The following is a 23129-nucleotide window of genomic DNA, read 5'->3' on the forward strand; positions in this document are numbered from 1 at the left end:
CTGCTCCTTTTCTCTAGAACAGCCCCAACAGCATCTGCCATTGAGTAGGTGAGGGGCACTACTAAAATACTGCCTAACACAAACTGGTGACCCATGCATCACCATAGCACTCTATTTGTTGGCTTCTTGAAGCCAATTTAACCGCTAATGATGCCTGGACATGAAAAGCCATCCCAGGGAGTGGTGCAGTTTTTTGCCATGATGTCTGTCAGCTTTTTCCTTTTCATATGGATGCAGTTAATCGGGGCCTCTTTTGAATGTAATTGGAGGGTGGCGGGGGTTGGAGAACTGCCTTGAGCCATCCCTGAGGAACACCAGCAAGATCGACTCTAACATCCCAGGCACATTATTTATATGACTAGGAGCATGTGGCTTTGAGAATGAACATCAAAGTTTGTCTGGCACACCATAATTTACACTGGTGACAACTCAACCGGATAAAGGTCGGGAGGTTGCTGACCAACTGTTTTTTTTTGAAGTATTGTTCCCCTCACAGATATTCCAAAAAGCCTAATTGTTTCTTATTGAAACAAAGTGTATAACCTTGCCCTCAACATGAAAACAAATTGTCCTGGGTAATGTACAGATACAATGCTATAAAGATACAGCAGTGTCCTCTGTTGAGTGAGAAGATACAGGTCTATTGTTTCTATCCTTCATCTAACTTCTTAATGTCTGTTGTAGCGATTGTACATGAGTTTCTGGACAAGGTGTGGCACTTTAAAGGAAAACAAGAAACCCCATTCTTTGGTTTTTGTTTTTCATTGCAGTTTGACTTCTCCAATGATCATTAAGGAGAGGCGGCATGTAACTCAGCTGTTATTTATGTTCCTGGTTGGTCTTAAGGCCAATATTTGCATCCTAGGGTTGCATGTGACTAACATATTTAGTTTAGACTCCTCTACCCTGGAAAAAGAATGCCACCATTCACCATATTATGCCCCTCAAGGTTTTATCTATCTCGATTAGGTCACCTCCCAGCTTTCTATGCTTCAGGGTTAAAATGTCCCAGCCTCTCCTTATAACATAGGTTGGATGTGTTACCAAATGCTACTTAGCACTTTTCAGCTATCACAGGACTTGACATATTCGTGTAGTTTATTTCCATATTTCCATTTCAAAGTCAGATGCCAACCTGAATGGCAACAACTATCACTTTCAGACCTTCTCATCTTACTGCATCCTGTTAATTGTTAATTGCCTCACTCAGTTCCAACATGATTTTCCCCACATGATGTGGCAAGAGTGGCAGATTGGAACAACTTTCAAAACTGGCTCAATCCTGACTATGTGAAGTTTGCATGCTCCCCCGTTATTCTATTGGTTTCCTCCAGGTTCCATAAATTCCTCTCCCACCCCACAGATACACAGGTTGCGGGTTAATTGGCCACTTTCAGTTGACCCTAGTCTGTGGATGAGTGGTAGACTCTCAGGGTAGATGGACAAGTCAGAGATAAAATGGAATTAATATAGGGTTAGTGTAAATGGATCCTTTGTGGTGAGTGCAGATTTAATAAGTCAAACTGCCTTCTCTGCTCCAAGAGTTTTAAATCAAATCAGAGTTTGCAAAAATGGTCAGATGTTACATGTGCTCACCTTCATCTCTCGCACCCTCTCCACTGCTTCTAAGTTTGTGCTTTCATCATAGAATCTGTTCTCTGGCCACTGCTCGCTCTCCCTCCCTATCCTTTGTCTGAGGCACAAAGGAAATGTTTATCATTGGTTTTATCTTATTTGATTTCAACTGAGATTTCAAACCTGATCCTTTCATTGCCACCTGCAAACCATTTCCCGACAGTCATAGACCATGCACTCCTGATGATATCCTCATCCATACTTCCATTGCCACCTGTCTTGGCTCTCTTCCAATTTCTGATCTAAAACCAATGATTGTATCTTAAATTCCACCAAGATTGTTCACCCAAATTGGCAACCATATCAGCAGTCCTTTGTCTCTAAAATGCCCACCCTTATATATGTATCCCTCCATTGACCATAATGCTTTCAGGTGGTCAGATATCAAACTCAGGAATTCCTTCACTAAACCCTCCTGCCTGTCTACCCACCAAGCTTCCAAGTTATAATCCTTGGCTCTTTGACTATAGTTTTAGGTATCAGTCTTAATAGCTCTTCTGGAGCCTGTTGTAATATATTGTCTGATGACACACCTGTGAAATACCAGGGAATACTTTGTTAAATTAAATCTGTCATAATTGGATCTTATTTTTTTCAACTGGAATCCTCTGCTGTATTATTAAAACAAGGAGGCACAAGATACTGTAAATCTTGGAATCTGGAGCCTTAAACAAACTGCTGGAGGAACGTGGTAAATTCAGGCAACATCTGTGGCGGGAGATGGTTGATGTTTTAGGTCAAGACCCTATATCAGGACTCTCTGTGAAAGGCTGCAGCACCATCAACATTCAATGCTCTCCCAATCTTGTCTACAGAGAGCCACATATGAAAGTTTGCAGATGATGCAAAATTTTGCAAAGCTCTAGATTATTATTAGAGATGAGGGGAATCATCTGTGAAGGGTGTAGGGAAACTTAATACTGTTCTCCTTGAGACAAGATTAAAATATGAGCTCACAGAGATTTTCAAACTAATGAGAGGTGTTGATGGAATACAGAGAACTATTCTCCCTGTGAGTGAATTATTGACTGAAGATCATACATTTAAAACCATCAGTAAGAGATGGAAAGCACTGATCTTATTTTCACGGAGGTGATGTTATCTGAACACTTCTGCAAACAAGGTATTGGAAGGTGATTCCATAAGTAAACAGAAGAGAATTGCCCAGGTACTCTTAGAATGAGACGCACGGACTCAGGGTCTTCAGCCCATCTCATCCATGCTGATCAAGTTGTCTTCTTGAGCTAATTCCATTTACTTGTCTTTGATCAATATCACTCTAATCCCTTCCTTTCTATGTTTACTTGTCTAAATGTCTTTTAAACATTGTAATTATTTGCATCTCAACAGCTTCCATATACCCTCCACCTTCAATATGTAAAAGTTGTCCCTCAAGTCCCTTTAAAATGTTTCACCTTTCCTCTGAAATCTGGGCTCCTCCAGTTTTAGACTCCTCTACCCTGGAAAAGGAATGCCACCATTCACCATATTATGCCCTTCAAGATTTTATCTATCTCGATTAGATCACCTCCCATCTTTCTATGCTTCAAGGTTAAAATGTCCCAGCCTATCCAGCCTCTCCTTATAACACGAACACTTCTGAATCAGTAACAACCTCATGAAGCATTTTTACACCCTTTCTATCTTAATGGTATTATTCTTATCACTGTGCAACCAGAACAGCACACAATTCTCCATAGGTACTAGCACCAATGTCTTGTATGGCTGTTTCAACTCCTGTGCTCAATATCTGATTGATGGCAGCACACCAAATGTCTTCTTCACCACAAAATCCACTTCTGCCGCATCTTTCTGGGAACTACAGCCCATACCCTTGGTCTCACACTTCTACAACACTCTCCAGGACCCTATTTTATACTGCGTAAGTCTAACCCTAACCCTTTCTACAATGTATTTTCTTGAGTTAAATTCCATCTGCCATTCCTTGGCTCACATCCTCCTAAATAGGGATCCTGTTGTAAACTTAGGTAAAACACAGGATTCTGTTGACACCGTGGTTAAGTGAAAAAACACACAAATGCTGGAGAAACTCAGCAGGTCAAACTGTGCCTTTATGTAGCAAAGGTAAAGCTTAGATAACCTTCTTAACTATGCACTAAACCACTAATTTTGGTGTAATCCACAAATTTACAAATCATTTTCAGCACAAGATGCATTAGATGACAAGCAACAGTGGACCAATTTTTGTGTAGCACACCACTAGCCACAGATCAATCTGAAAAACCTCCTTGCACTGCCATCTTCTGACTCCTACCACCACGCCAATTTTTAATCATATTAGCTAGCCCTGTATCCCATAGGATCTGAACTTCCCAATGAGTTTATCATGCAGGTTCTTGTCAAAGACTTTGCGAATGTCCGTATAGAGAGTGTCCACTGCCCTGCCCTCATCAATTCTCTCCATCTCCTCTTCAAAAAACTCAAATTTGGGAGACACGACTTCCCATGCACAAAGCCATGCTGAGTCTCCCGAATCAGTCATTGCCTTTCCAATTTCTGGAAAAAAGCTGTGCCTCAGAATCCCCTTGGATAACCTTCCCATCACAGATGTCGGGCTCACTGGCCTGCAGTTCCCTAGTTTTGAGAAACTTACAAGATTAAAGAGTGAAGCGGCAAAGAACAACTGCACGAAAAGTTAAAAGGCCTCTTTCAGTGCTATTCATTTCCATGATCCTAATTACATTATCAATGATAGCCTCAGTGGGTGCCACGGTTAGCGTAGCGATTAGCACAACGCAGTGCTGGCAAACAGGACTAGGGTTCGGATCCTGCGCTGTCTGTAAGGAGTATGTACATTCTCCCCATGACTGTGTGGGTTTTCCCGGGGGGCTCTGGTTTCATCCCACCCTCCAAGACATTCCAGGTGTTGTAGGTCAATTGGGTGTGATTTGGCGGCACGGGCTCATGGGCCAAAAGAGCCTGTTGTATGTGTAAATTTAAATTTAAAGGTCAGACTGAAGTTAGCTGTACTGTAGGCTTCTTATAACGTCTGTTATGTATTAGCTCCAGAACCCATCCTTGTTCAAGTATGTGCATTATTGATGAAATAAAAAATAAAAAGTTATTGTCTACAATTAAGTTGAGGCAATTGCAGTCACTTCTTGATAACCTAAAGATGAAGAGGAAGGCTACCACTGACTATTGTAAATCTTTTTGATGTATCTCATTCTGTGAAGAAGCTGAAAAGCTTCTGGTTTTTGTCAAGTGTCATTCTTCTAAGTAATAAATTTCACAGTGCAAAGAATAAAAGAAACAAAGGGCATGACGATTTGTACACGTTTAGAAACTGACATGTAAAAATACATTGAAATTGTTGGAGAGCATTTAACCTCACTACTTCATCGGGACAATTACTTCCATGTGACCAAACTGTCCATATCATAGTTACTCGCTTTGTTCCAATATTCCTTCATCTCTCCTGCATCTGTCCATCTGATCTAATTTTGAACGTTGGCATAGTTTTATTCTCAGACACTGCACTTAAAAGTAAATTTCATAGCCTCACAAGCTGCGACACGAATTGGTTACATTGAACTTGCATCAGGGTCTCCTGCTTCCTCCACACATATGTGCTCCTTATACTTTAGGAAATTGTCTGCTTCTATTCTCTTCTAATTTTAAACACTTCATCACATCTTTCAGTAATCTATTCAGATGACAATAGGCCCATTTTTTCCAATTAAAAGTGTGTTTAGCCTTCAATGGCCAAGCTACATGTAGTGATGTGTAGAAACAGTTGTTGCAAATAGCAGCACAAATATTTATTTAATATTCGTTTGAATACATTTTATTTGATTGTGTGATAACTGCAGCCAGTGTTTGTCAGAGGCATGCTGAAAGGAAGCTTCAGCCTTAACTAAAGCACATAACTTCATCAGCTTTGTTCATAGAATATTTTTTCCTGATAAGATACTTACGATAGCAGTGAAAAAAAGATTTTCTTTTATAATTGAAAAAAAAACCCTCTCTTTTCAGAAACAAATGCAATAAAAACAGAGCTCTCAATAATTCTAAAAACCAACCAGAAATTAAATGGAGACAGGCAAAGTTTTAATGCCGCATGTTAGAACTTTTAAGAATTTTCTTGAGATCTGGCCAATTGTATTGAGTTTAGTTTAAAGCTACAGCATGGTAACAGGCCCTTACAGCCCACGAACCCATGTGATCAATGAACCTACAAACCCCATATTTCCACATTCAGTGTGTTTACAGTTCTTTCTTTGTTTACATTTCTTTCTTTTTGTATACATATCTTTTCTCGAGTACAGTGTTCAGTTACCGATGTTGAAATTTTGCCTGGCCTGCAGGATAAAGAATCTCAAGAGTTGTATGTGATGTCATGTATGTATTCTGACAGTACATCTGAACTTTAAACATTGTCTTTAAAATGTGGGAAGAAACCAGATCACCCAGAGGAACCCCACATAGCCATGGGGAGAATGTAGAAACTCCTTTTCGACTGCGCCAGATTTGAACCTGAATTGCTGGTATTGTAGCATTGTGCTAACCACTACGTTAACTGTGTTTAAAAGAATGCAACATTCTATTGCCCACAACTTTCAGAATGATGATTTCAATTGGAGATCCAATTGGGAAAGTTTCCCTTTCAATAGAGTTAGGATGGTTTACAGCCCAGTTGCTGAAAATAATTAAAAAAAAGTCCAGCACAATTCCAAATGTCATCTGGCTACAAATATTGTAGCTCTTACACCATTACCCCAAGAAAGCATGGGGAGGCACTCACATACCTAAAGTAGCAGGCTCGGTGTCAGCCAGAAAAGGCTGCCATATAAATGAGGGAAAATACATGAGATAGTCTGGATCATGGCCATACTGCACTGAAACACCTCCCTAATTCCCTTTTGCGATTATTGGCATAGATTGAGTTCCATGCTGCAAATGGCCCTAAGCCTCAGTAAGGCAGAGACTCAAGACTCCGCGTACACCACATCAATGAATATTGTGAGAACTTACATGTAGACCATTAAAAACTCTGACAGACACAAGTGGACAGCTACACATCGGTTCACACTTGACTCTTAGCAACCTGCTGCCAGTTTTGCTCTTTGTTTTATTAGAAGCTGCAAACAAAGGTGTAAGTGTAATTTTTTTTAAATTAATTTCTGAGGCAAATTGTTAAGTTCATCCCTTTCTGTGACTTTTCTGGCAATCTGTGTATAGGCTCCATCTTATTTACTGTCTTTTGTGAAGGCACCTCAAATCCTTAGTATTGTTTGTTAATGTCTGGTCTGTGATGCTCAATTTTAATATATGTGGGACAGCTAGAAATACAGGCTTATAGTAGCTATTTGAACTAAGTGAGGACTAGTTGCACTTTTTCAGTCAACTTCCTCATCTTCATTTCCCTGCTCAGTACAGATGTTTGACTATTATTGTTTTTCAGTCAGATTTTTGAATTTCAACACCATTCCATCTTTCAGTTTGTACAAGGTATGGTACCATGACAGACTGTTTCCTATGAGTGGATATCTTTTAAATATAAAAGGATGGCTGAGACTCAGAGTGTATACAGGATAGCTTAAACCTTGAAGCAAAAAGATTCCAACCAATTTGAGAATAAAAATTAAAGCCAGTTGGGACTTTCCCAGTAACTGACATGGCAGCTATTTGTTCTCTTTGTAAGCAGGATGTAATTCTTTTCTATTCATCTCACTTGTGGTTTACAAATAATGCCGTAACCACTAAACACATGGTTTGATAATAATGCACATCATCTAAATTGTAAGCAGGTTGTGTGTGTCATATTTTACTTATATCCCCTGTCCAGATGTTGAGTTTAACGGAATGAATGTTCACTGACCTTGCAAAAGCATGAGTACCAGACCTTGTTCCTCTGCATGAGTCCGGCCCAGATGTTGTTGAATTGTAATGTTAATAAACCAAATACTTGTTAAGGGTTGTGGGTGGTTGTTTTAATAATCCTAATTGTACACTGGTGGAGGGAACTAGCATATTTTGTTCATGCAACCAAACTTTAAAATTCTGAAAAGCTGGTAGAGAATCACAAAGCGGTGAGATGTTGGAATGAGTCCATTTAGCGCAATAAGTCCACACTGACTACTTAAGAGCAATTTGCCATCTTCCCACAGACTGGATTTTCTTTTTCCCCTTTCAAATACTTGTAACTCCATAATGGAAGCTAAAATCAAATCAGTTTCCTACACCAGCCTTGCTGCACATTTCAGCCATAATAACTTACTGTGTTTATTTGAAAAATCCTCAGGTCATATTTGATTGTATTGCCAATCTTTTTTGTTCTCTGCCTCCTCATTCTTGACCCTCCACCAACGTGAACACCTTCCCTCATTTTTTAAAATTATTTTGTCTGATCCCTTCCTCACCTTTTCTATTCCCAGGCGAACAACACCGACTCTCCAATTTGTCCACGTGAGTCTTTTGCACCTCCTCCAGAACACATTTTCCTGTTGTGGCCTTTTATCAAAACTGAAAAACAATTAGGTATGAATGAGGCTAAAATGAATCAAGTCAAGTTTATTGTCATCTGATTGCACAAGTACAACTCAATGAAACCGTGTTCTCCAGTCCTCAGTGCAAAAATATACATGCACACAACCAGACATAGCACACATACGGTCAAACAATACACATAGGACAAGTCTTCATATATACAAATAAATAAATGAGAATTGTTTCTTGAATATGAGTCTTGGATGATTTACGTGAGCATTTCCTTTGGTCGTTCAGCATTTTCAGATTTCAGATTTATTGTCAAGAGTACATATACAATGGCATCATATACAATCCTGAGATTCCTTTTTCCTGTGGGCGCAGCAGAATTACCATTAATTGCTAGTGCCAAAAATAAAACTGTACACAGTGTAAACGTGTAAACAAGTAAAGAACTGTAAACAGATAACAAATGTAAACAAATTGACTGTGCAATATAGAAAGAACAAAAGAAAAATCAATAAATTGCACAAGAGTCCTCAATCCATGATTGAGTTTATCATTGAGAAGTCTGATGGTGGAGGGGTAGCAGATCTTTCTGAATCTGGTGGTGCAAATCTCATGGCACCTGTACCTCTTTTCTGATGGCAACAGTGAGAACAAAGTGTGTGCTGGGTGGTGTGGGTCTTTGATAAATCTACCAATAAGTTGCAGACGTCCACATTTCACATCACATGTACAAAGTCTGGGACTTGTGGCCAGTTAAGTAGCTGATTGGAACTGTCAGCAAAACTGTTCAATTTTGTAATCAAAAAACGTTGATACATTGAAAATACTTCAAAATAGATCTGTGGTTGATGTTGGGGCTGTTTCTTTTTATGTCGTATATTCATGATTTGGATTATAAAATGAATGGGTTTGTGACCAAATTTGCAGATGATATGAAGGTAGATGGAGGAGCAGGTGGTGTTGAGGAAACAGGGAGGCTGCAGAAGGTCTTGGACAGATTAGGAGAATGGGCAGAGAAGTGATAAATGAAATACAATGTCGGAAAGTGCAAAGTTATGCACTTTGGTAGAAAAGAATGAATGTCCAGACTAAATTTTAAAGGGGGAGAAAATTGAAAATACCCAGATTCAAGGGGTCCTGGAGTCCTCATGCAGGAAAGCCTGAAGGTAAAATTGCATGTTGAGTTGGTGATGAAGAAGCAAATGCAATGCTGGCGTTCATTCAAGAGGAATAGAATATAATGATGTTGAGACTTTAAAAGACTCTAGTGAGACCTCATGCAGAATTGAGAGCAGATTTGGATGCATCCTTTAAGAAAGGATGTGCTGCTGGGGAAACAGTGAAATCATCCCACTAACAAATTTTGATCACACTGAGAACCAGCGAACAAGTTCATTCAAATGGCCCTCGGGTGGAAGAATGATGGATGATGATCTTCAGAATGTATACAAACTCAATTACCTTCTGCTACTCAGTAAAATTGAAGAAGACTTGATTAGGTAAATGCATTTGCTCATCACTCTAATTGGCAGGGTCAACTGTGTAAAGATGAATACATTGTCAAGATTGCATTATCTTTTCCAGTCCTTGTCCATTCCACTGCCTCAAACTATTTTTAATAAGCATGTTGGGCAATTTATCTGCAACTGTAAGGTACCCAGAATATCCATGGAAAAGTTAACATGGGATTATAGATTAGAAGGCATCTAGTTGCCTAGTTTCAAAAAGTATTATTTGGTGGCCCAAATGAGATTCATTTCTTCATTTATTGAGAAGGATGATACCCCCTCCAATCCAAATTGGATTGCTCTCTCTAAAGGAGAACGTGTATCGTGATTTCATGTATCAATGCATAAAAGAATACAATGTCTGGATTGTTATGAAAAGGGACTCCATGTCATTTGAACAGCTGAAGAAGAAATATGACTTGTCCAATAAGACCTTATTTTGATACCTCCAGTTATGATCTTTCCTTAGGGCCTGTTTGGGCCCTGAAATGACTCTACTGGGACTCATTGAAAAGGAGAAACTAATCCATAAAGGAAATGTATATGCTTATTTCTAGAATGTACTTTTTATTGATGAGTGAGAGCTCAAAGCCAGGTTTGCATAAGTCTAGGGTGAGATGGGAGCCAGACTTCGACACAACAATTGATGAACAACTCTGGTCAGATCTGTCTCGGGGAAGGTTGTTGGCCACTATCAATAGGTATAGATTGGTCCATTATAATTTTCTCCGTCAACTTCAGAAAAGGAATTAATTATCAAAAAGATAAGGGAAACAATGCCTTATTCAGAATATTTTCATTTCTGTACTTGTGTTAAATGAGTTTATCCAGTTACGTGGAGTGTCAGGAGGGCGGACAGAAGGGGACGGATGCTGGAATTTGAAGTTAAACATGTAGTGTCAGGAGGAACTCAGTGGGTCAAGCAGCATCAGTGAGAGAAGAGAAGAACACTCTGAGCTGAAGCCCATTATCGAGATTCTCTTCACCTTTCTTGTTAAAGACCTTTGACAAAAAAGTCAACTATTCTTTTGCTCCCACTGATGCTACTTGACCCGCTGAGTTCCTCCTGCAGAATGTGTTGGCATTGAGTGTCCAGTTCAAGTTTATTTGTCATCCAATAATATCCACACAAATGGATGAAGCAGCAATCTCAGATCCACATCGCAGAACAGAGCAAAGCATGCGTACAGACATACATACATACATACACGCAAATAGTACCTATGCACCCTACATTCTTTATATACACCCCTATTTTTGGCCCAAAAATCTGGTATTTTTCAGATATCATGTGTAAAGGTTGACCCCCCACCCCGCTATTTTTTGCCCTGGTCACCCATCCACCCCGACCAATGTCTCTCACCCAGGCCTAGGCTGCCCTCCCATACAAGATCCTGATGCCCCAGCCGACCACCCATCCACCCTGACCACTGTCTCTCACCCAGGCCTAGGCCACCCACCTATTCAAGCTCCTGATGCTCCGACCACCCGCCCATCCAAGCTCCTGATGCCCAAATCACCCACCTATCCAAGCTCCTGATGCCCCAGTCATGAACTCTCACCTTGGCCCTGGCTGCCTGCCCTTCCAAGCTCCCGACGCCCCGCACAACGCAGGTACTTACCACGGTCAAAAGTAGTATACATGTAATAGTTGACCTCCTAAATTTTACCCTAAAAAAAATTGGTCCTCAAAATTAAACTATTGCACTTCAGTATGTACATAAAATAAATAAAGTAGTCATGGAGAGTTTTGGAGTCGTTCAGCATTTTCATTGCCCGTGGGAAGAGGCTTCCTCAGTCTGGTGGTTCTAGCTCTGATGCTTCTGTATCTTTTTCCTAATGGGAGTAGATGGAAGATACTGCATGCGTACCACACTGTGATGTAGCCAGCCAGGACACTCCCTGTAGAACTCCTGTGGAAAGTTGACAGAATGATGGCCGGTAGCATTGCCTAACTCAGTCTTGTAAGGAATTGCAGTCGCTGTTGCACCTTCCTGACAAGGGAGGAAATGTTATGTTTCCAGGATAGGTTACTTCTTAGGTGGACTCTGAGGACGAGGTGTTTTTGATCAGTTGGCTGGAATGGATTAGAGCATCATTGAGGCTATTCTGTCAGAGACCATCTAACAAATGATCCAAGATTGAGCAAGCAATCCAAAATTTGGCATATTTCAAGAAATCAGACATGTCTGTAATTGAGATAATGCAGTAATCATTGGGGCTTTTAATTTGTCTATTGATTGGATAACTCATATTAGCTGTAGTAAGACAGAGGACAAATGAATGAAATGATCATTGTATTGTAGATCAGTATTTTCTAAAAGCAGCAAGGGAGAAGGTTATTTTAGATGTCATTTTGTGCTGTGAAGGAGAGTTAATTGATAATTTCCTTGAATATCAATTCAAGAACCATAATATCCAACATTGGAATCTTAAAGCAATCTATGAAGTGCGGAAGAGTTGGCTGTGGTTATTTAGGAAAATACATTGATTGCCAACCAAATGTTTGATGAAGGATAGTATTTTAAGAAATAATGCATTAATTGCTTTCCTTTAAAGCACAAAAACCTAAAGGAATTCATCGAGGCTGACACAAAAAATTAAAGATAGCATTAAATCAAAGGGAGAGGCGTGTAAGGTTGCCAGAAATAGCAGTGGGCCTGAGGATTGGGAGCATTTCAGAACTCAGCAAAGGAAGGCCAAGAGGGTGATTAAAAATAGGCAGGATGGAATGTGAGAACAGATTGGCAAAAAATATAAAAATTAGATGTAAGAATAGTTGCAGGAGTACTGTGGCATGCATTCATCTTTCCAGTAAGGCAGGTTTGATTCTGGATTCCAGTAATGTCTTTGTTGAATCTGCATTTTCTCAAAATCATATGGAAAATGTGTGTATTTACTACCATAGCCTTTATACTTGCTGTTTTATTTGGTTAATTGCTGCTATAATTTCCCCCCAGTGTATGTTGTCAATGGGGGACTGGGGGTATTAGCAGTCAAGAGTGAGAAAATTGGTTATAGAGTCGGAATGGGACTGATGGGAATGCTCTGAGAGTTGACATGAGTTCCATGTGTCAAGTGGCCGCCTTCTCTCGCAAAAGGAAATATGAGAAATGCTTATGGAAAAAGGGATAAAACTAGCAAGGTCATTTATGGGTGAAGAATGGAAGATTTATAATGGAAAATAAGGAAATGACTGAATAATTAAACAACTAGTTTTAGTATATTTTTTACTGAAATAGACACAAAAATAACATGAGATATAATCAAAAACTAGGGGTCCAGCAAGATCGAGGAGCTGAAGGAAATAAATGTTAATTAACGGCGTACAAGAGAAGTGTGAAAGCTGATAAATCCCAAGTACCTGATGATCTACATAGAGTTTTGAAAGAGATGGCTGCAGAGACAGTGGCCATTATTTCCCAAAGCCCTATAGACTCTGGAATTGCTCCAGTAGACTGAAAAGTAGCAAATGTAACCTGAATATTTAAGAAGGAAAGGATAGAGAAAATAGGGAAGAATCTGTTAGCCTAATATCATTTGCATTTATAATGAAGGATGTAGTAACAGAGCGTCTTGAATCAAGTAATAAGTCAGAGCAAAATTGGCATGCATGCATGAAAGGAAAGTCATGTTTGAATAATACACTGCCATTACTTGAGAATGAAACTGGTGTAATTAGATAAGGGGACCAGGGATGTCAGGTTTGCTACCAAAGGAAAGGTTGGGTGAGCAAAGTTTATATTCTCTACAAGCTAGAAGGATGGAAGACTATCTCATGAAAATTACCAAATTCTTCTGAAGCTTGAATATTCCTTATGGCAGAGTTGAGAAGTAGGAATCCAGTCTCAGAATAAGAAGTGGGTTGTTTAGGACAGAGAAGAATAATTTTTTTAGGGTGGTGACTGCAGATTTCTCCATTCAAGAGGACTGCCCAGACTCAGACATTGAGTTCATTCAAAATAAATTGATATTTTTCTTGGAATTTAAAGGAATCAAGGAGTTAATATACAGAAGTGCTGGAGAAACTCAGCAGATATTCCAGTGAGCAGACATATAATGCTCAGCCTCATCTTGGTGAATGTTGGAGTAGCGGGGGGGGGGGGGCTGCTCCTCCAATTTATGTTGTTATAGTCACATCTGCAGTTTGCCATAGTGGCATTGTACTCTGTAAAATTGAAAAATATAATGAGCAACGCCAATTCATTCAGGAAAAAAAAACACAACAGAAAAAGCACAAAATTCTCAGCAACATTTCTCCTGAGTATTTAATCACGGGAAATGTCCAATGCCACTTAACACTTCTCACTGATGCCTAGTTTGGTTTGTTCCAAGACCATTTGGCTCTATATGTCATCCCAAACTTGGTCCAAATATGCTCCAGAGAGCTGAATTCTAAGATGAGATGAAAGAGACTGCCCTGAACTATGTGTGTCTTCAAAGATCCATTGCAGAAGTCAAAGTGAAGACCTTTCAATCACTAAATTAATTCTCAGATGAGTGTGATTATTGTGTGTGTGGAGATAGTACTTTTGGGTGACTGTTTTGAGGGAGGTTGAGCAGAGAAAGGGTAGTGATTGGAATGCTCCAATTTGTTGTGTGTACCAGTGTTGGGGGTGAGGTCAGTGAATCAAGGGCTTTCCACCACTTTTCTGTGGATTTAGGAGGAGAAAGGTTACTTGACTTAACTACACTTTTCTTTAGGGTTGGGGTGAAGGGAGGGATGAGGAGCTTTGGGGCAGGGGAATAGAGCACATTCAGGGACTAACAACATTTTTTCTGTGAAGAACTGGAACTCTGTGAGAAGGATATCTGAACACTTCAGCCTAGAAGTGGATGAGGATTTTGGAAGGGTGAAGACTGGCAATAATCAAGATGTGTAAGTAGGGGAAATTTAATAAGTTGATAAAATTGCTAAACAATTTGTTTAGCTTAAGACAAATAAAGGGAATGGAGTCTAAAGTGAGGGCCCTCAGTGTGTAATAAGTGTTTTTTTCGGGGAGAGGAAATAATGTCACCCAAGGCAGGATGTCAGCTCAGTCATTTTACAACACAGACACAATGGAAGGGTGAAACATAGGTGTTGGCAATGAGCATGTGGAACTGTGTAGACAGATAATGTTGCCAAGAGGCTGCATATAGATGAGGAAGGATAAATTAAGGATAAATTGAATCAAAAATGCTTTTTTTTTGATAGAGCTATGATTCAAAATTTTAAATTCAATTTTTAAAAAGATAGTGAACCTGTCACATTACTCATAATAGTTTGTGAAAAACCTTTTAGGCTCTGACTTGGGTTCTGCACCAAACTGAGCATATAATAACGGCATAGAAAATAGTAAACGTTAAGAACATGATTAAACTTGCATGCAGACTAACATTTCCTGTCTTAGAGATGCCTCTGAGCACATCAGACGCCAGTACCTTTGACTCTTGGTGCTGCAGCTTAGAATATGTGCAAGTTCCTAGATGTTTCACTGTCTGGTAAGCAGACTAAAGTTGGCAGACCACAGTTTCAATTTTTCAGATTGGCAGTTCACAAGGAACTTTAACACAGATTGAATAAACATTTTGAAGCTGGAGAACATGAACAGATTTTTTTTCTTAATCACAAATCATTCTTCAATTTGTGATTATTGTGGGAAATCTTCCTAAATGGAGTTTTATCAACTTAAAAGGTAAAATGAATCCTGATGAGCACTGGTATAAATGCCATTATTTACTTAGACATTTGGCTGGGAGGAGGACAAATACCTAGAATAATAATATTAGGACACTTACTTGAAATGAATTGCTAGATCAAAGAGTATAAGGAAACTGGTTTTAGATAAATGTAAATAGAATTCTTTAAATAATATGCTGGTTGCGGTACGGTCTTGAGCCGATAGTGTAACCATTTTTAAAAATGTTGTGCTATTAATTGGACTTTCTTGTGGATGTCATTGTGAAGGAAACAAATGCATGACTCATTTATTTCTTAGTTAGAATGAAGTTTCTTCCTGTTTTATTCTATTTGTTTGATGTATTGAACTCAGAACCCATTCAACAGCTGAGATTACTGGTGTAATCAATAGCACAAATGAGAAGAGAGACATTGTTTGGAACACTGATCTTTTCACTGTGGGATTTTTGGGTTGAAAACTGACCTATATAAAGGAAAAATTGTCTTTTCCGCTCACTATAAATGTCTCCAGGAAATGGGCTTGTGCAGGTATCGAGGGCACAAATCTGTACTTTAAAGCTGCCTGTTAATTCAGAACAGATCAGTACCAAAACTGCAAATCACTAAATGACTACATGACTGAATAGATTGGGAAATATTTGGTATATGCTTCTGCAGTTGAAATTCTCATTTTTTATAGGCAGAATCGATTTGGCTTTCCACTTTGTCTGGCTGCTAAAAGTAGATGGCATGTGTTTGATGTTGACAGAAATACAGAGGAATTCCATTTCCAAGCAATGAGTCTCCTGATCAGGAGCTCAAGTTGTCGTACTTTTGCCCAAAAATAATTTAAAAGCAAAATGCTAAGGTTGTAACCTGTATCTTAGTTTCCTAAATGCAAATGCACACACACACACACACACACACACACACACACACACACACACACACACACACACACACACACACACACACACACACACACATAATTTAGCATGTGTGTGCGCGCATGTGCGATCACGGCTTTGCTTTGTGAATGAAGGTCAAGGAAGGATTGTAGACATGGGCATGTCCTTCAAACCTGCACAATGGATTTTTTAGATGGAGTGCAGTACTGGCCTCACTCTTTACACCTGGAGTGTATCTACCACAGCCTAGCAAGCTAGGATGGTGACACCCAGGTCCTTGGGTCATCGGTGTTAGGTCAGAGTGTCATTCTCCTAGATGGATGGCCTGACGAGGTTAACAAGCGTCATCCGCCCAGGTTTGAAAATCAGAGTTTTCTGGCTGCCAACCAAGACTAATGAGTCAAGCCAACTCATCCCATTATAGCGCCAGACACTCGGTCACATCAAGATGTAGCAAACTCAGTGAAAACGGGTGACACCATGAGAAGGTGTTGCTACGGAAGCAGTAATGTAGGAGAGGCCATTTGCAGTGTCCTCCTGCCTGGTAAACCAGATAGTGGCCATGTGGTGATCACTACACCGAGAAGGGAGAGCCAACATATTATTCGTGCACTGTGTGTGTGTGTGTGTGTGTGTGTGTGTGTGTGTGTGTGTGTGTGTGTGTGTGTGTGTGTGTGTGTGTTTGTGTGTGTACAGATAGGGTCTAGGGCATTTTGACACTGGACATTTTGGTATCCATAATTTGATGCTGGCCATTTTGGCGCTAACAATTAGGCTATAATAAATTATTCACTCATTATACTTATTATGAAGTGAGGAGTGGCACTTCGGTCTGTCGTGCGGGACTCTGCACTCAGGACGACAACTGTCGCTCTATCACGTCAAGCTGACCGACACGCCACTACAGGCACTGAAGACTTACCAGCGCTTGGTGTTAAGTGACAGCGGCGTACAGTGGGAGGGAACCTGTTACTGAGTCCTTTCGGAGTAGCGGAGGCAGGTTGCCCCGAGGATTGGACTGGAGACCGATCCCCTCATGATCTCTGCCACCTAGTCCCCTCCACCCGTCCCTGCCCATCTTTACCCAGTTCCCTCAGTCCCTTTGACTCATTTCTCAGTCATCACTGGTAAGCCTCCAGTGCCCATAGTGCTGGGTCATTCAGCTTGACATGTTAGGGTGACAGCCGAGCACAGGGTCCTGCACAACAACCCAAAGCGCCGCTTCTCAATTCATAATAAGTGAATAAATTGTGGCAGACTATTAGCACCAAGAAACAATTTTAATCAATGCTCAATATTTATTACATTTAATGAAAATTATAATAAATTACATGCCATGTCTGTCGCCAAATGCGAGAACCGGTGCCAAACTACAGATGCCAAAATGTCTGAGGGGTTACAAAAGTCTTTTTTTTTAACCAAAATGTCCATGGCCAAAATGCGGTTGCCAAAATATCAGATTCTGATATATACATGTATATACACACCTTTATATACACGGTAAATTACTGAAGTTTAACAATAATAAAGCAATTTCAAAACATCCGGTAAATCAAGGAGAAACTAGTAACTAAGGGAGATTTTTTTTAAATCTCCACAGATTACTTGTAAACTTCCTTGGAACTGGTTACATGAAGAGGCCACAGAAAAATGTACAGTATTGGAAACTTCGTGTAATGTTCTTTGAAATAATTTTTAAGAAATAAAATAAAAAATGACAAGTCTGGACCTTGCATTAAAGTACTAAAATGGGAAAGAGCAAATTACAACCCTATTAATCAGGAGCTGGGGGAGTTAATTGTGAGCAGCTGTTATTGGACAATTCCACATCTGACATGTGGGAGTTGTTTAAGGTCCAGCTGATCAGAGTTCATGACCGGAATGTTGTATTCAGGAGGTGGGACAACAGTGGCAAGGGAAGGATGACAAATGCAGTTGTAAATTTAGTCTAAAAGGAAAAGGAAGCATGGTAGTACATAGAATGTATAACAGTACTGGAATAGCCCCTTTGGCAATGAACACTATAAAAGTATATCTCTATATCATATGCAAGATTTTAGGAAACTACTAAAGCCAGACTGGACCCGTGATGAATATAAAGATGGCAGGATAGAACTCAAACAAGAGATGAGGAAGGCCAGAATGAGTCATGAAATGTTCTTGTTGAGAAAGATTAAAGAAATTCCCTTGGCATTGAAAGCAAGAGGATAACTAGGGAGAGGTTAGGACTGCTCAGGACAAAGGAGAAAATGTATACTTGGAATCAGAGGATATGAGCAAGTATTTACCAAGAACAGGGACATAGGGGATAGTGGGAGTAGGATGAAGAATGCTGATGTGCTATAATATTCTGAGATCAAGAAGGTACTAGTGTTATGTCTTTACTAGTCTTCTAAAGTGGATAAATGATCAAACCCTGCTTTGATACATCTAAAGTTATTAAAAATGGCACAAAAGAGACTATGAGTGCCCAAGAAGCCCTAGGTGTCCTCACTGGCAACAGGCAAGGTGCAAGAGCACACTTCTTGTATTTCTCCCTTACCTCACCCTCCCCCAGGCAGGACAAGTACCTTTAGTCCTTGCTTTCCACCTCACCTGCCTCTGCCTCCATCACATTATCCTCCAACACTTCCACCAACTTCAGCGTGATCCCATTACCAGGCATATCATCCCTTCTCCTTGGTCACCATTTCGCAGAGCACCTACCCTCTGTGCACAATGACCATGCTGAGCTCCCAGTTGCATGTCATTTTAAATCCCTGTTCCCACATTGACGTGTTTCTCCTGTGCCATCTCCACTGCCTGCCCCTCCCCCCTTGGATCCTCTGGTCTCTCTTTATTCCATTGTTCTCATCTTCTCTTGTTACATTCATGTTACATTCAGCACTGGCAACCCTAGTCCACTCATCACCAACTTCTCCCTGAATAACTCATTTTCCAGCACCTCACTCATTTGTTTCTCTTGCCTCTCTCTCCCTTTGTTGGGTATTGGCCAATCTACTGTCTCAGTCCAACATGTTTTACCTCTACTTGGTCCACCACATGGGGCCCCTATCCCACCCACCTCAGCCTGTACTCTTTACATTGGTTTCTCTATGACATTTCCCCAGTGTTGATAAAGGGTTTCAGATTGAAAAGATGACCATTCTTTTTCTCTCTCTCTGATGCTGTTTGACTCACGTATTTCCTCCAGCAGTTGCGTGTTTAGCTTGAGCTTCCAGAATCTGCAGTATCCTGTGTATCTCCATGGTATAAATGGTGCATTTCTGTGCTGTGAAATACAGACTTGCCTCTTAGATTGGCCATTAATGCTATATGCTAAACCCATTTACTTGTTATGGTAATCTTATCAAAGCAGAGATGAGATATTGCTAAGTATGTGTATCCCTTCCCCCACTGTGAAGCTGATTACTGACTGACACCAAGCAGGAAAACTTTGTTTGTTTTCTCTTGTTTTCTGTGTCTTTCTCATTTTCCCTTGTTACCCTTGTTTCTCTCTCTCCTTTCCTCTTGCTCTCTTTCTTGTTTTTTTGTTCTCTTGTTTCTCACTCTCATCTCTCATTTCTGTCTTTCATTTCTCTCTCGTCTCTCTCTTTCATTTCTTTCTTTCTCTCTCATTTCTCTCTTTTTCATTCCCCTCATTTCTTTCTCTCTCTCGTTTCTCTCATTCTCTCTTATCTCTTATTCTCTCTCTCTCATTTCTTGCTCTCTCTCCTTTCTCTTTCTCTCTCTGTTCTCTCTCGTTTTCTCTCTCTCTCGTGTTTCTCGCTCTCATTTCTCTCTCTCATTTTTCCATCTTGTTTTGCTTTCTAGTTTCTCACTCTCTCTTTCTCTCATTTCTCTCTCTCTCTCGTTTGTCTCTTTCTCTATCATTTTTCTTTCTCTCTTCCTCTCTTGTTTCTCTCTCATTTCTCTTGTCTCTCTTCTCTCTCTCTCTCTCTCTCTCTCTCTCTCTCTCTCTCATTCGCAGTTACAGTTTTCACTACCATATTATGTGAAATGGAACAATTAAACTCAGACTGTCACAAGGCTAATATACATACAATTAATTATTTTTATGAATTCATAATTATCTTTAAAGTGTTTCCCCTAACAGTGGAAGTGCGATAGTGTATTGATTTAGATTTAACAATGCTTTATTAGTTTGTAATGACATCTTACTAAGAAAGATCCAATAATGTCATTCTGACTGTATAAATTAGCCTCCTTTGCTCCCAGCCTAATTGCAGTAACATCTTCAACTAAAAGCAATTAAATTGTGGTAAGACAGAAGATTTAGCATTCATCCATGTTAATTCCCATCTTTAAAGCTACCTCAAATTATATTTGCAAACCTTCAATGTCATTCAGCCAATTAGGCTCGACTATTAAATAACCTAATTCAGACATTTGATTGCTTTCGGTTTCCTTTGTATTAACCTTCTTTTGAACTTAAGAATTGTTGGTTTAATTTGCTTCTCTAAATGTGTTCTTATCCATAGCACTTAATATTTATACACCTGAGTGAATTTTCTCCTTAATCTTTTCTCTGAACTTTAGAACTTGATCATATAATATTTACCCATTGCTCATCCTTATTATATTTGGCATCATTTTTGTTATTATTCTTTCTAAATTCATTCCAATATACATATATCCTTTTACTTGCCAAATTACCTAAATTAGACACAGTATTCCAGATGTGAACTAAACACTGCACTGAGAAATCTTAAAATAACCTCTGACAGTTTGCTGCTGTTTAAGGCTGCAGTGTGCCAATTTTATGTAAGATATAAACAGATATTGTTGGAAATATTCAGCATGTCTGGCAGCATCTATGGAGAGAGAAGGATTGTTTTCCTTCAAATAAAGAAATGTGTTTGATCTGAAACTGTTATATTCTCCACGGATACTGTGGAACAGATATAGTATTTCCATCAGTTTATCATTTGATTTATTTTCAGCATCTGCATTTATTTTACTTTTGTCCCAATTTTAAGTGTCAGCCCTAATTCAGTGGTGATATCTACATTCCTAAGTCTGAAGCTCAAGTCCCCAAAGCACGTAATATAACTGCAGCAATGAAAACATCTTTCAGTTGAGTCATTTCACTGTAGTTTAAGGCATTTCTAAGAAGAGCAGAAAAGTTCTCCTGATGTCTTGGCAACATTTATCCTTCTAGCACTACAGCAAAACTGTCTTCAATTACCGTATTGCCATATGGAAAATATAGCTGCTTTTGCCTGCAAAAGAGCAATGATTGTACTTGAGAAACACTTTGCTGTGAAATGCTTTGGAACATCTTGAGGTCATGAAATGCATGATATAAAGTCTCGAACCTTTTACTTGTTTAACACAGAACAGGTTGGCCAAGATGATGGTGAGAGTATGAACTATATAAATTTCAAAGTCAAGAGTGATGAGAAATAAAACCTGGATATTAATGTAAGAAGTCAAAGAGCACAGATTGGAGATCCTTCTACTTCCAATCATTGCACTTAAATTATTTTAAAATAATAATGTTCTAGACATGCCGCTTGATTTTATTGTTCTTGTTAGTGGCACTGTGGTGTTCTCATGAATTTCAGATTCTTCCTTGTCTGTGTGATTTGGGTGTCAGTAACTCATTATTTGGTGTTCATTTTTATTTCTCCTTCTCTGGCTGAATTGCAGGTTCTATCCTTGAACTTCTATGCTTATTTTGGTGCTCGACTATGTGGTGGCAGTGGCTTCCAAGCTTTGCTTGTTCCAGTGGTAATGGCTACATTTGCAATGGCAATCTACCTTGATTTTTAATAGATTGTCCCATGTTTTCTTCCCTCAGATTGTCCAGTCACTATTAGAACTGAACCAGAATCGCAGTAAATTGAAGCTGTACATAGGACACCTCATGGCTTTGTGTCAGGACCGTGACTCACAAATTCTTCAGGGATTGACACCACCCCCTGCCTATGGAGGCATTGATAACAACAGGGCAATGTGGGAGAAGACACTGCAGAAGATGAGCTCAGAGCAGGTAAGAGAAAAGTATGGATAGTAAGTAGTCAAACACAATTTTCTTCAGTCTGCACTGTGGAATGCTTGTTGAAATTTGTGATGTTCCTGTTGTACACCCACTCTTTGATATGTTGTCAGCTGTGTTTCCACAGCTGTCAAAATAGTCTAAAGATATAGAATTAATAAGCCCTTAAGTTAACAATATACGGGTAATTTATTTCTGCTGCATAAAGGATTTACTGGAGGCCGTTACGCATTTATAACCTTGGATTTGTCATTTCAAGGTTACAACTATTATTGAGAAGGAACCAATGAACAATAAAAAGCCTCAAAGTAGTTTCCCCTTGCACCAAAGATGTGTAAATACTGTCAAGGTTACAACATTTATCAGGATGTCTTACCTTTTAAGTTTCCAGCGCTTGCAAGGAGCATTTGGAGGAGGGAAAAGAAAGATGGTGAAAGAAGGGTGTGAATCAAGTTGAGGTGTTCAGGCATATTGTTGATTAGATGAGAGGGTAGTGTTGTTTCGCATCAGAGATCCTTTAAGGAAAATGGAAGCTATCTTCATAATATATTTCCAGGAACTAGTTGATGGTTGTCATAGAAAGATGAATGGAATCATGTGATGCCAAAATGAAATCTGATCACCAATAATGGAGTTCCATTTGTTTAAAATAAGATTTCTTTGACTTTGCCATTCTTTATTGATGTGTATAATTTAAAATAAGAAGCTATAATCCAGAAGAGTACTTACAAAAGTTCAACTATTTTAATTCAACTCAATAAATAGAGAGATGTATTAATTTGTGCAGCCATTTGAAATTGTGCCAAAGGGAGACCATACTGCTTTATTTTTTTATAAAACAGAAATGTTTACAATTGTAGTAAAAGACCTCATTATATTTTCAACCAATTTTTAATCTTTCTTAACATACCCCCAAAGATTTCTGTTAATAACAAGTTCTTTTGAGTTGTCATTAT

The 23129-nt window shown here is 39.3% G+C and overlaps 1 protein-coding gene across 6 annotated transcripts in view; it reads left to right on the plus strand.

Moving 5' to 3' along the window:
- LOC138745950 (ELKS/Rab6-interacting/CAST family member 1-like) overlaps positions 1 to 23129 on the plus strand; it is a 539260-nt gene that overhangs the window by 486358 nt on the left and 29773 nt on the right. For all 6 annotated transcript variants that reach the window (XM_069903518.1, XM_069903519.1, XM_069903525.1 and 3 more), the window contains one exon: positions 21976 to 22167. In XM_069903518.1, coding sequence (XP_069759619.1) covers positions 21976 to 22167 — 192 coding nt within the window. The remainder of the gene's footprint in view (positions 1 to 21975; positions 22168 to 23129) is intronic.

The sequence above is a fragment of the Narcine bancroftii genome, chromosome 11 (assembly GCF_036971445.1).
Source record: "Narcine bancroftii isolate sNarBan1 chromosome 11, sNarBan1.hap1, whole genome shotgun sequence".
NCBI classification, from domain to species: Eukaryota; Metazoa; Chordata; class Chondrichthyes; order Torpediniformes; family Narcinidae; genus Narcine; species Narcine bancroftii.